This window comes from Hippoglossus stenolepis, chromosome 4, assembly GCF_022539355.2.
Source record: "Hippoglossus stenolepis isolate QCI-W04-F060 chromosome 4, HSTE1.2, whole genome shotgun sequence".
NCBI lineage: Eukaryota > Metazoa > Chordata > Actinopteri > Pleuronectiformes > Pleuronectidae > Hippoglossus > Hippoglossus stenolepis.
Genome location: NC_061486.1, coordinates 21,523,480 through 21,537,883, shown reverse-complemented (window position 1 = coordinate 21,537,883; position 14,404 = coordinate 21,523,480). Strand labels below are relative to the sequence as shown.

Genomic DNA, 14,404 nt, shown 5'->3' with positions numbered 1-14,404 from the left:
ATTACTCCGCATGTCAGCAAAATACTCTGCTCCTCTGTTGTTTTCTTATCATCACACTTAGAATTGATTTTTATAAAAACCTGTTGAAGTCATATTTATGTTCTTGGATAAACAGGGCGTCGCTTCTTCTGCAACAATGAAGTTAAAACACTGCGTTAAATCTTAATCTGTGGGAAGAACTTCTGTCTGCAGGAGTGCGTGTGCGTGTGTGTGTGTCTGCTCTTCTCTGTTACTCTTCACACACACAAACTGATAATCACTTGTATTTAGTTATTAATAGATGATGTGGGATCATGACTCCAGATCATTCCAGTCACTTTAACCCAGATGCCCTGACTGTGTGCGTAACGTCACGTCTTGTGTTGTGTCGCAGGTTTAAACATGTGTCTCATAAACTCTAGAGCGAATCAAAAACACAAAGTCAATGTCAGCCATGTACGTGTCCTAATAAATTGTGATCAGTTTATTGTTAAAGTGTAAAGTGAGGGCAGGTCAGAGGGAGAGTGAGGAGGAAACAGACTCCGACAGAGACTCCGACACAGGACGACCAAACCTTTGAATAGCGTCTGTCTGTCCTGAAGCAGCGCTGGTTATAATTATGCAGCGGCGGGACATCGCTAAAACAATGAACATAGCGGAAAAGATGAATCGATTATGTTCAGTCACTGCATCGATGAAGAGTCGTCCACGTCCGCATCGCGATGCATCTAAGAATCGAGAGATTTCAACACCTGGAAATGCTCACTCGGACATTTGTTTTCACACATACACCTCTTTTGGAGTTCAGTGCATGTCTCAAAGCAGCTCAAATGTAATTTGTTAAAAGTAGTGAGAATAAACTGCCACTCATGCTTTGCCTTTCAGACCGACAGAGAGACAAGCTCAGGGTGGTAAACAATTTTTCCTCGTATTTAAAAAAAAAAAAAAGAGCTGGAAGTATAACTCCACTTGCAGTATATTCAAATTTCAGTGATGTACTACATTGGCTCAGATATGTATAAGTGACAGTGAAATAAGCCCTGAATGTTTTAAGTAATTTCAAGTTTGACACTGATCGAGCATTGCTGTCTGATGGTAAACAGGGAGAACAAACTTAGGCCAAATCGCAGGTTAATATTGAAAACAAAAATCTCTTCCTTTTTATTTGTAAAATTATTCATAAAAAATGTATTTATTTTTTACAATATCCTTGGTTTCCAGTATCAGAAATCATGATATTGTACTTGTAGGTGGCTGCTTTACAGACAGGGGAGAGAGCTATGATTTATACAAGTTGTCAACTGAATAAATAAAAACACTTGGGCAAATGGATTCCACTGCTGACATCAGCACTGGTTCACCTGGCTACACTCCGACAGCTCTGTGAGGCGGCCTAGACAGCCAATTGTTTCACCTCATATAATAAACTTTCAGATACTTTATGCAGCATCTGAGAATCTTCTTCTTCAACAATCTGTTGCTCTTTCTTTGTATTTTCCCATCTCATTAAGCAATTACTGCACACACGACGGAGGCTTTTGCACCAAGATGAGATCAATTTCATCAACATTGCTTTAAAGTTTTTCCTTACCCTGGAAGAGTGGCCGACATGTTGAGCAAGAGGCACCTCCACTGCTGCCGCTGATGGAGCTTCCAGATCCGTGCTGTTCCATCACGACTTCCACTCACAAACCTGGGCCAGGACAGTGACATCAACTGTTACATTCAATTCGCTATTAACTACTATGATAAATAAAGAAAGCAGTTTAATATACAGTCAGGTTATCTTACCTTTCACCTGAGTGACAAAACTGGATGCTATCAACTTTGTCCTGCACAGAGACGACAGAAATATGGAGAACGATCATTACACTTGTGTTACTGCTGATCTGACACAAAAAATGTACATGAATATGTTCTGTTGGTGCCATGTAAAGCATCAGAAATATAAACATTAATCGGATCTTACTGTGTGCTCATGGAGCTCTGATGTCTTTTCTGGACTCCCGCTTCCCAAGTAGTATATTCTGATGACATCATCTGTACTTCCTGTTGCTAAGAATATCCCACCTGAGAAAAAAAGATGTAAGTTTAAGCCAAATATTCAAAAGTGAACCTGTGCGTCTATATAATTATATGCTACCTAGGTGATAATAATGACAACTATGCAATACTCAATCAAATAAATGTTTGGGTCCAGACTGTCTCCAGATTTGCCCTTTACACATTAGCAATGCAGCAGGAGATTCTGCGGTCAGACATGTACACAACAACACAACTCTCCAGAGAATTCAGGTGAGGGGTGGTGTAGCAGGCAGGAGGCAGGACGTAATGTATACATTCTGCTGCAGAGATCACATGTTTATGTTTACAGCGGTGTCACCAAAAGTGCTCTCAATATCTTTGTCTGTGCTGCCGCATATGGTCCTGCTTTTTCATCCATTTTTTTGAGTCTGTCGTGTTACAAACGTAATCAACATATCCACTCACTCGCGGTGAATTAATATTAACTTTCTTTTATCCCTTAGTCCCTCATTTACAATGAAGTCAAGTGACAGGACACAATAAAATCCAGATAAACAGATATAGTGAATACATAAATTCTCCAGAAAATATCTTGCCGTTTTCTCACACAAGCTCACTCGGACATCATCCCGAGTTTTTACTGGGGGCCTTGAAGGAGAGACTCTAGAGAAAGTCCAGAGCCTCTCACTAGGACATTTGCTTTCTCACATACAGCCCCTCCAGAAAATGTCAGGAGATTATCTGGAGTTCAGTGCATGTCTGAAAGCTGCTTAAGTAGCATTTATACAGGTTGGGTAAACACAACGCAACAGACAATATAAAATTACAAATTACCTGAACTGAATGAGGAGCAAACTGTCTGAACTCCTGGCCTTGGCCGCTCAGTAAATTTGTGAGGCCGATCACTTTAAGGAGTGCAGAGAAAAAAGAAACAATGTTTAGATTCGATTCATCCTTCAACAGAACTGTCAAATAAAGATCCATCTAATCTAACCAGCATTCTAACTTCAGGATGACAGATGTGAATGCAGTCAGGTCAAACGTCAGGTTAAACGTCTCATCAGATAAAGCTCATTCACATACTTTGAGGTGAACAGAAGTCATTATACCCATTTAGTCCAAGTCTCTCTTGAAATCTTACTAGTTTAATGTTTTATAGTTTTACCTGGTTGCATACTGTACAAGTAAGGTTTTCTACTTAGTTTAATAAGACCAAGCAGCCCCTGTTCATGCACCTACATTAAAAAAGGTACCATATTAGTCATATAGCTGCAGTGTTGGAGCAGAGAAAAAACTGTCAACCCAGTTTGGCTTGTCTCCCAGTGTTTGCAGTGGGCCCGATGCTGATTGCAACTGGGAAAGCTTCCATTTTTACTTGACTGTATACAGCAGGTCATCAACTACCTTTTCTAAGCAGACACTGCAGGAGCCACACTTTCAAATACAAAATTAATTTAGGCCTAATAGGCCTGTTATTGTCTAACTTTTTTTTAAAACTACATTTGGTTATAATCAGTGGGAAATCCAAATTATTAACTAGAGACTGAGGCCTAACCAGAAAATACTGTCAGACTTCTGTCTGGGAGGCAGTTCACCGAGGAGTCATGATTAATTAAGAATATAGCCCTCATTGACAAGACTTTAACTGGTTATAATACCATCATGGAGCACCCTGATTTGTGGAATGAGTTTGTCCCTGTTCTTGCCTGAAGGTATAACACAAGCTACATTCCATTCATAAAAGACTGGAATTTTCTGTCAACTTCATCCATCAGGCTACTGCTACTCAGTGCACAACCAGCTCTACAGGCAGAGCCTCAAAATATTGAAGCCTGGAGATCTCATCATATTGGTTTGGTTTCCCAAATGTTTTCTTAAGTTTGTTGATACTCTTCCATGCGCCTCCTCAGAACGAGCCATTTAGTGTCTTTAAAAGTAATTTTCACAACTCATCTGGATTGAGGAGCAAACATTCAATGTGAAGAGTTAAAGAATGAACTTTCCACTTGTTCAAACAGTCAATGTTGACTAGCAGCTGTGCCACTCATCTTCTCTCTGGAGAAAAGCTAACAACAATTTGACCTACTCCCCCAAATGATCATAGGGAAGCTCTGTGCACAAGTCTACAAAAATAATTTAGCCATTTGAAAAATTTTAAAAAGACAAAATCATTATGTGTCACTTAAAATTATACTGTGGTGGATCGCCACTAATTAGTCAATGTTTGGGAAGGGAAAAAAAGGCTACATATCCTAAATATCAAAACACAATTTGTGCAGAGTGGATGGGAAACTTAGGTCGGCCGGATGCGGACCGTGTGTTTGGCCCGCCACTGGTCACTGGTCATTCTATAATTCATTGCTAGAAGCCTTTTAAGTTACTTTAACTGATATGCAAATAAAATCTTGGTATGTCTAAGGTCTATCTTTTTTAAATAGCCATAGTGTGAGTCTTTCCTTTGACTGCTTATGACAATGTTCTCATTTTGCTCATGTATAAGGTTTTAAAGATGAAACCCACAGTATTCATAGTAGAGAAACATTTTCAACAACATTTTACGGATTATACATTTTATAATAATATAACTAAGACAGAATATTTCTGAGTGAAAAGATCTGAAATGCAAACTGTTAACAAGCAGCACTCACCTGAAGTTAATGTTGTTGACGTCCCATTGCCAGAAGCAGACAGTAGCATCAGTTCCAGTGGACAGCATGTAACGTTTTGAGCCCTTGGCAAACGGTGAGAACTGAAAACACAAGACGTTCACAGTTTAGACATTTCTCAGACCAAATTATTATGAAATCATGCAGACATGCATATTAATTCTGTGTGCAGTCAAATATTGATACTATCCAAGTAAGGCCAAAATCTTGACTTTGAGGCAACATTAAGAATAGCAAAGTTCAATTTTGTTTTCTGGTGTTCATAACACATACATAATTGACAGGTTCTCTGCAACTGAATAACTTTTTTCTGGCAACAATAATTTTACACTTGGCTGGGGCAGAAGTTGTTATAGCAATAAAAGAGGATGACGTGAGCGCTGATGGAAACAGATGCTTAAAATAAAACAAGGACTTGATACAAACTCATCTAGTTTAATTTCATTCTGTGTTAGTGCAGTAATAACATGTTCCTTCGACCCAGTGTTTCAGGCCTCTAGTACATTAAAAAAATATATGATACAGCATATAAAGTTAATTAATTAAAATAAATTATGTCATGTGTGGAAAGCAGAAGAAGATGCATAACATTCCAAAGATAAAGATACTGTTATCGTATGTGAATTTGCAGAATCTGTAGGCAAGGGACAAGATTTTGGGGCATGAACCCTTTTGGTTTCCATTTCTAGTTTGACCAATCACCTTGGGTCACACTTTGTAAACAGGTAAACAGCCGCAGGTAAACATTCCATGTGGAAAACCAAAGAGGTGGAACACATTGAACAAACGGTATGGGCTATTATATCATATGTAGATAGCTCTTAATAGAGATTAGCCAAAATATCACCTGGAACTGAAAGACCCACAAAAAGTATCACCGTTTGTGTTGAAAAGTGTTCGAATCATGAGGCAAAACAAACTAGTCGAACTGTAAACAGTGTACACAGCAAACAGAAGATGGAGTCTTGTCCCGGATATTGGCAGTCTGCACCTGAGGCCACAAAATATTGTCAGTTGCCCTCAGAGTCTAACTCATAATATTTCTTATTGATATAATAATTTTTGTTCTACATCCGCTTAGCACTAGTTGATGAACATATACACTAAGTTAGCTTTTTTCTTCTAACTTCAGTGAAAATATATCTAGTAAGACCTAAGAATACTTAACTTTTGTGTTAAAAGGGTAGAGTACAATAAAGGTACCTCACAGTAAAATTTTAGGCCATAAATGCTTAATATAGTATACATGAACCTTGCATCAGTATAGGAAAAAAAACAGCTCCTTTTGTCGTTCATAACAGCCTCTTATTTAAAAAGACTCTACATTATTAGATGGACAGAGATTATTTTACCTGAAGGGAGGTAATGGATCCACTGTGCCCCTGCAGCACAGCCACAGGTGCACAGGTACGAAGGCACCACACACGGATGGTCTTGTCACAGCTTCCTGCAGCGATTAGTGTGTTTTCGTAATTAACCGCCAAGTCTGTGATTTCTGCAGAGTGTCCTCGCAATGTTGAATGAAGCCTTCCATCAAACGAAGACCAAAGCTTCACCAAACAATCGTCCGAGCCCTGATGACAAGAACAACAAGAAAAAATTTGACTGAGATAAATACTTAAGCATAGATCCAAATGATTTTAATGTACAGTCACAGTTATGTGACAGTCAATTTCTTTAAATATGCTGTGTTAAATTAGTGGTTTAAAAAAGCTAAAGAAATCGTCATTTTAATTAATTGCTGTGATGTTGAGTACGGGGTATATTTTTGAGTGGGGGTAATGTGCCAAAAAAACTCCATCTTACTGTGAAGATCCTGAGACCAGTGCGATCAAATGCGATACAGTACACTGCAGACAGATGGCCCAGGATCCGCCTATGCAGCCGCATGTGCTCATAGTTGCTGACAGGATTGATGGAACTGAAGCGCTGCGCTCCTGTCAGCTCTCTCCCGCGATGCACCTCCACTGTTGATGATAAGAAGCCAATCATTAGTAGAGAGATACAAATACAGGACTACACTGCAACTACTATCAGCAGAAATAGAATGGGATATATTTACTCTGATGTGGGCAGGAATGAAGGGGGCGTTATAATAACTGGATGAAATGAAAATGCAACAAACACAAAGTAAATGCTTTGTTTCCTAATAAACAATATGCCTCTCTCAATACAGCACAAAATCAATTTTTGGTTTTAGTTTAGTTCGTCCTTCTTAGTCACTTGCTTCATGTCTATTTTACACAATTTGTGTTTCTTGTCAGTTAATAAATTTGACAGTCACAGTACAAACCTCCATCCCTAATTCAAAGCCAACATATAAACATTAACTATATCCCCGCTCCTCTGAAGTGGGGTGCATCTGGTTTGTATCTGTTACCATGGGAAACCACAAAATATCAGAGAAACATGAAAACCCTCCATGTTTTTCTGCTTTTCCTTCTCACTGCCCCAAGCTGAATTTGTTTTCAGAGAGTACTGAGGCCCATTTGTGCACCATCCCTAAATTCTAAAATGTAGCTTAGTTGATCAACTTAGGGGGTTAGGGGGTAATTGTTTTGCGCAAATCTCTAATTAAACAATGACTTGTGCTAAAGAATTGCTGTTAATAGCAACAAAGACTGTATGTATAACAAGCAGAATTTTAGGCATTCAATCTGGCCAAGTCATAGTAGTGCACCACACATTTGTAAAATATAGCTTGGAAGCTGGAGAGTAATACACAGTAGGCACATTACCCAATTCTTCGATGTCTTGTCATCACACAAGGCACATGCATGGTTGGTTAGTAGGGAGAAACATTTCAAGCATTGCCAAGTAATATCATAGCAAGTACATGTGTCTGCATCGTCCATTTTATTTATTTGATCACATAACAGAGGAATATGAAGCAGGACCAGACATACCTAAGTGTGGAGGATTCTTGCAGTACAAAGGCCTCTCTGGTGGTCTGCCCCGGTGAAGGGCTGCATATGATGAAGCTTTAAACCGCACACGTTCGCAGTCTGAAAAACAAAACACAAAGTTGATTCAGTTCATTTCCAGCTGCATGTGGTGAATGGATTGTATCAGCTCTGGCAAATGCACACACGAAAAAACTAATCAAACTGTTATATTATATGAGATGACATAGTACAGGGAAAAAATGTTGCAATAAATTTCTGCCTACAGAAATACTGAAAAACTTGAAGAGTGTATACCTTTTGGGGTTCTAAGCATCGACTGCTTTCCGGACCCCAGGAGAGAGTGTACACCTGGGACACATGATGGCACATCTTTGTCGAGAAGTGGTCCAATCTGCTCACATATCTGTAGCAAATGATCTGGTGCAATGTGTCTGTTGGCTGCAACCTTTCAGAGCAAACAGAGACAGAGCAGTGATGTGACACTGAACGCAGACGCCTGCTAAAATTAACTGATCGAATATGGATAATCGATGATTAAACCAAAATGCCAAACATCCTTCGTAAATGCAAGTATTTGCAGCTCTTCTTTGTTTTGGATGACTGTGAACTGACGATGTTTAGATTTTAGATTGTTGGTCAGACAAGATAAGCAATGCAAAGATGCAAACTTGGGCTCTCAGGCCATAGCCAATTACCATATTTTACTGAAATCATTATGTAGTGAGCGAAAATTTTAAAACTGTTCGAATTCCTATGCTGAATTTTATGTTTTTAATGCGATGTAAAGCTCAGGTTGCAAGAATCATCTTCAACTTAGATTATTCTCATTTTAAGAAAACCAGACACACATCGGGAAAAAAACAGTCTGGCTCATTATTACATATCATTTAGCTGACGCTTTTATCCAAAGTGACTTCAAATAAGTGCATTCAAACATGAGGGTACAAACTCAGAACAGCAAGAATCATGTAAGTACATTAGCTTCAAAAAAGCTAATGTACAAAAAGCATTGTGGGAGCACAGAGAGGAGGTATAAAACAAAACTGATCTACCACAGATTTGTAAAACTAGTGCAGTGCCTGTTCTAAAGCTGTCTGTTTGGTCCACAGAACCATGTAGCTGCACAACTGCTGCTACACAAAGAGCTGTTCACCTGTTTATTCAAAGTTTGGTTAAGCTCGACTGAGAACTAAGAACCCCAAACTGGAGAACCAGTTCTCATTGCCGTTGTCGTTGTTGTGAACGTGCTGTTGTATTGACCGACAATGTCACTTACGTTGATGAGTCCCAGCAAGTCAAAGTTTATAAATACTGAACATATATGTCAAAATGGTACCAAATTCAACACTGCCCGCACTTCCTTGGGTCCTTAACAATAGACACGCCAAGTGTGAAACCGATGAGATGAACGATATTTGGGATGTGCGAGCCACAGACAAAGATTTCTGCAAATTATGGGGACGTTTTAATGTTCATCAAGTGTTCATTCTCTGATCCTAAAGAAGATTTTCCAACAATCAAGAGCAATACTCAAAAATAATTCTATGATCAAAGTGAGGATAAGCTGATTTATTTATTATCTCAACATAATTTCAGGTACATTACCCATGTGCGTAAAGCTGAATATATATGAATTATGAATCACATGTAAAAATGACAGTTTCAGGAGTTTTCTGTGAGCTGCAGTTCTGCACAGATACACATCTGACAGTGTCTGCTTGTCTGATGTGCTCCTGTCCTCGGGGGCGTGGCTTCTTATGCAAAGCTTTCTCTTTCCACGGACCAATCGCAGCGCCGGTCACATGAACAACAACGCGGAGACAGCGTAGCTCGGCCTCTGATTGGCCAGACGAGCTGTCCCCGACGCGAGGGCAGCCAGAACTACCCACCCGATCTGCAGCAGAGACAGAGCTAAATAATATTAAACCCCGACTTCATAAACCTCTGTCTGAGCCAACATGTCGGCTCGTTGTCTCACAACCAGACCCGGTGAGAAGGAGCCGGGACCCCCCTCCACCACCAGAGCCTCGGACACGAGACGGTGGAGCCGCAGGAGGAAGAACAAAGAGCGTAAACAAGCACGGGTCGCATGCACACACACGGCCCCCCAGTCACAAGACAATAACAAGTGAATTAAACAAGAGATGAAGTTTAATCTCACCACATCTTCATATGTTCTCGCGTGCTCGTTTCCAAGCCAGTCCAGTCTCCCGGGCAAGAGCTGTGGAAAACAAGTTCATGTTAATATGTTTGTGTGAAACAAGAGAAAAGAGCAGCAGGTTCACGTTGACCTAGTGAGAAACACCGGGTGATGTCAAACGAGTGAGACGTCCGGATGTATGAAAAAGTCAACAGGCAAGTTTTATGTCCAGGCTGGCTCGAAAGCTACGGGCAGCAGCTAGCAAGACAACCAGCAGCACGGCGGAGATACACACCTGATGTTCCTCCAGTTCACTCGCCAGGACCTGCGGAGGATAAACAGACACCATCGATAACCACACTGGCTTCTATTAACGAGCTCCATTATTAACTAGCTAGTCAACTTAGGTGCACAGACAACACAGCCGAAGCACGCCAGCTCACCTCCGCCGCTCTCCGACACGGACCCGTTGTCAGGAAACGAGAGATCAGGTAGTAGAGCTCTGAAAGGGAACATGGAGGAAAATACCAACCGTGAGAAAAATCCCTTCAGTAATAACACAAGCCGTCCGTATCGTAGTAAACGGAGCTACCAGGAGGGTTTACTTCTTGCGGCTTACCCGACTCAAGGAGCGAAGTGTTCCGATTTTTGGCCATTGAACCGGCCGTGATTGTTTGGAGAGGAGGAACAATATGTTATTCTTAACTTTGTGCCTACACTGAATTGGATATGTGTATTTAATTTCGGCTACGCGGCTCTGACCCCCCTCCACGGTTGCTCCCGCTCTCTATTCAGCCTGTTCGCAGTCGCCATTGGAAGGATGAGGCCTCCGCGAGTCGACTTACTTCCGCCACAGCGGAGGAACACAGGAAAAGGGGGGTGGGGAGGAGCGCCCTCCCAACAAAAGACGCATGTAGCGCGTCCAGCTGGCAGCCCGGAGACATTTGTGTTATTAGGAGGGCGACGCCTCAAACGGACACCATTTACAATACATGTATTAACATATGTACAATAATAAAAACATAAAACATTACACACAACGCTGTAAATCAACGGCCGGCCCCCTTTATATCGACCGAGGTCGTGAGTCCTGTACATGACGTCATTGGTGAAGGGTGCCAAATTTGCTTTATCAATATTGTCCGATAAATTTTGCTTCATCAATGTTGTTGATTGACACATTTTGCTTTAATAGTTTAGTTTAAAAAAAATCCGACAAGTCCTCTCTGGTCACTGAATAACAACAATAATACTTGTTGTTATTATTATTGTTATTATTACTATTGTTATTATTATGCAATATTCAAATGATACTTCAATTATAACTAGATAGATAGATAGATTAGTGTGTTATGTGCATTATCATACCTTGCTGCTGTAACACAGAATATCTATCTATCTACTTATCTATCTATCTATCTATCTATCTATCTATCTGTCTGTCTGTCTGTCTGTCTGTCTGTCCATATTGGATTTGAATAAATGCACAGCCTCTAGGAGGCACTGTTTGATTTCATGTGCAAATGCCCCCCTTGTCTACTTCGCCTATTTCAAGTACCCCGACAATTAATTGATGTTTTCGGCACTCAGAAATAATTCTCACTAGAATTAATTAAGAATAGAAATTTTCCATTAGCTTTTATTAACTGTAAGCAATGCATTAAGTGAGTTGTAAAAATGTTTATTAGACTTTTAAACCATTGAATAGTTTTACTATTATTTTTACTGATCCCAATACGGACTGAAAACATGTTTCAACCAGACATAAAGTTGAGGTGCGTGTTGAACACATATTAGTGTCTAAAAACATAGGTACAGGCGCTTAGTACTTACATAAACATTGAGTACCATTGTGTTGAGTAACAGTCAATCTCTTACGACCATACCACCCTGAACACGCCCGATCTCGTCCAATCTTGGAAGCTAAGAAGGGTCGGAAACTAAGGTTAGAACTTTGGTGGGAGACTGCCTGGGAATACCAAGTGCTGTTAGCTTTTTCCACTTCTCTTTGCAAACAGCAGAGGGTGGTGCTGCTGCTTGAGAGGAGACACATCTTAGAAAGTGCAGAAAAGACTCACCATCAAAGAAAAAAAGGATATGGAATCCTCACATTATCATTGAAGAAAGAGAGTGAACATTTAAATTAGTTTTTACTGTCGAAACACTACTTTATTCATGTAATATTAGCATATTGATTACACGATTACTTACACAAAGTTAAGACAAGGGGGGAAAATGCATAAGAAAATAGTGTAAAAAACTAAAAGAAAAGGTATTGTTAGTTATTATTGTGTGTTAAAGGTATAAGTGAAATTCTGTATTGTTAAAAAAATTTATAATCAAGCGAAATCTAAAAAAATGTAAGTGTTCCAAATGTTATAATGTTGAAAATTGGAGGGGACTGCTTCTATTCATTTCATAATCTGCAATCCAGTGTCCTAGATTAATGTAATCGCACTAAAAGTGAAAAAACATTTTTTCGGAAAATGTACCTCTCGGTGATTAACAAGGGCTGCCCTGTTCCCAGTTTTAGTGCTCTCTGCATGGTTTTCTTTTTCTAACCTCTGCCTAGTTGCTTGAGTGTTGGACAACCTGTTGTTTTGTTACAATTAAATAATTCCAATGTGTTTCTAATCTATTTATAATCTGAAATAAAGCTGGCTCACATGCAAATTTATAGTTAAAATCTAATAATTTTCAGATGAGCACCAGAATCTTAACACAATTGTAATAACACTTGTATGCCGGGGAGGTACATGTTAATCCATAACTCTTTGTTTTTCTTATACTTATAGTTGGCTCTATTTTCTTTTACTGTATGTCTCACCATCGATGTCAAGAACAGTACACATTGTATGCAAGAACTACAAAAGCCTGGCTACTGTGGCCATATCATATATTGTGGCTTTAACATGTTTAATCTGCATTTGTAGTCGCTGTTAATAGGCCACTTAATGTAGCCTGCAGAGTGTTTATCAAGTCTGACTCATGTCCAATATATACTTTTGCCTTGTTGTGAAAACCCACTGTCAAATACTTCAACCAGAGGCAGGTAAAACTTGAAAGGGTTTATTTGGACGGTTCCAGCAAACGGGTTATAAGCAATTATCTCAGGTCCATAACCGACTTGGTGATGCATATAGTCCAAGTAATCCATTAAATGTCCATGACGTTGTCACAGTCAAAAACTTATTTCGATCCACTCCTCACACACCAGACAATTTTCCATGCGGTCAACAATATACTAAAGCAGTGGCCAAAAGTTTTGAGAATGACACAAATATTAATTTTCACAAAGTCTGCTGCCTCAGTTTTTATGATGGTAATTTGCATATACTCCAGAATGTTATGAAGAGTGATCAGATGAATTGCAATTAATTGCAAAGTCCCTCTTTGCCATGAAAATGAACTTAATCCCCCAAAAAACATTTCCACTGCATTTCAGCCCTGCCACAAAAGGACCAGCTGACATCATGTCAGTGATTCTCTTGTTAACACAGGTGAGAGTGTTGACGAGGACAAGGCTGGAGATCACTCTGTCATGCTGATTGAGTCAGCACAAAAAGGGCTTCACAGGCAAGGATAATGCTGCTAGTAAGATTGCACCTAAATCTACCATTTATCAGATCATCAATAACTTCAAGGAGAGAGGTTCAATTGTTGTGAAGAAGGCTTCAGGGCGCCCAAGAAAGTCCAGCAAGCGCCAGGACCGTCTCCTAAAGTTGATTCAGCTGCGGGATCGGGGCACCACCAGTGCAGAGCTTGCTCAGGAATGGCAGCAGGCAGGTGTGAGTGCATCTGCACGCACAGTGAGGCGAAGACTTTTGGAGGATGGCCTGGTGTCAAGAAGGGCAGCAAAGAAGCCACTTCTCTCCAGGAAAAAACATCAGGGACAGACTGATATTCTGCAAAAGGTACAGGGATTGGACTGCTGAGGACTGGGGTAAAGTAATTTTCTCTGATGAATCCCCTTTCCAATTGTTTGGGGCATCCGGAAAAAAGCTTGTCCGAAGAAGAAAAGGTGAGCGCTACCATCAGTCCTGTGTCTTGCCAACAGTAAAGCATCCTGAGACCATTCATGTATGGGGTTGCTTCTCAGCCAAGGGAGTGGGCTCACTCACAATTTTGCCTAAGAACACAGCCATGAATAAAGAATGGTACCAAAACATCCTCCGAGAGCAACTTCTCCCAACCATCCAAGAACAGTTTGGTCACGAACAATGCCTTTTCCAGCATGATGGAGCACTTTGCCATAAGGCAAAAGTGATAACTATGTGGCTCGGGGAACGAAACATCGGAATTTTGGGTCCATGGCCAGGAAACTCCCCAGACCTTAATCCCATTGAGAACTTTTGGTCAATCCTCAAGAGGCGGTTGGACAAACAAAAACCCACAAATTCTGACAAACTCCAAGCATTGACTATGCAAGAATGGGCTGCCATCAGTCAGGATGTGGCCAAGAAGTTAATTGACAGCATGTCAGGGCGAATTGCAGAGGTCTTGAAAAAGAAGGATCAACACTGCAAATATTGACTCTTTGCATAAACTTAATGTAATTGTCAATAAAAGCCTTTGACACTTATGAAATGCTTGTAATTATACTTCAGTATACCATAGTAACATCTGACAAAAAGATCTAAAAACACTGAAGCAGCAAACTTTGTGAAAACCAATACTTGTGTCATTCT

The 14,404-nt window shown here is 40.1% G+C and overlaps 1 protein-coding gene across 2 annotated transcripts in view; it reads right to left on the bottom strand.

Moving 5' to 3' along the window:
• Window positions 1-10,567, bottom strand: part of brwd1 (bromodomain and WD repeat domain containing 1) — a 29,628-nt gene extending 19,061 nt beyond the window's left edge. Inside the window, exons 1-13 of one of the 2 annotated variants that reach the window (XM_035154018.2) lie at window positions 10,336-10,567; window positions 10,160-10,218; window positions 10,012-10,041; window positions 9,738-9,797; window positions 7,871-8,021; window positions 7,577-7,675; window positions 6,477-6,637; window positions 6,023-6,244; window positions 4,653-4,753; window positions 2,839-2,909; window positions 1,949-2,049; window positions 1,771-1,811; window positions 1,571-1,672 (exon numbers count right to left, since the gene is read on the bottom strand). In XM_035154018.2, the coding sequence (XP_035009909.1) occupies window positions 1,571-1,672; window positions 1,771-1,811; window positions 1,949-2,049; window positions 2,839-2,909; window positions 4,653-4,753; window positions 6,023-6,244; window positions 6,477-6,637; window positions 7,577-7,675; window positions 7,871-8,021; window positions 9,738-9,797; window positions 10,012-10,041; window positions 10,160-10,218; window positions 10,336-10,372 (1,235 nt within the window). In that variant the 5' untranslated portion in view covers window positions 10,373-10,567. The remainder of the gene's footprint in view (window positions 1-1,570; window positions 1,673-1,770; window positions 1,812-1,948; window positions 2,050-2,838; window positions 2,910-4,652; window positions 4,754-6,022; window positions 6,245-6,476; window positions 6,638-7,576; window positions 7,676-7,870; window positions 8,022-9,737; window positions 9,798-10,011; window positions 10,042-10,159; window positions 10,219-10,335) is intronic. The other variant, XM_035154019.2, reaches the window with a different exon arrangement.
• Window positions 10,568-14,404: the final 3,837 nt, after the last annotated feature.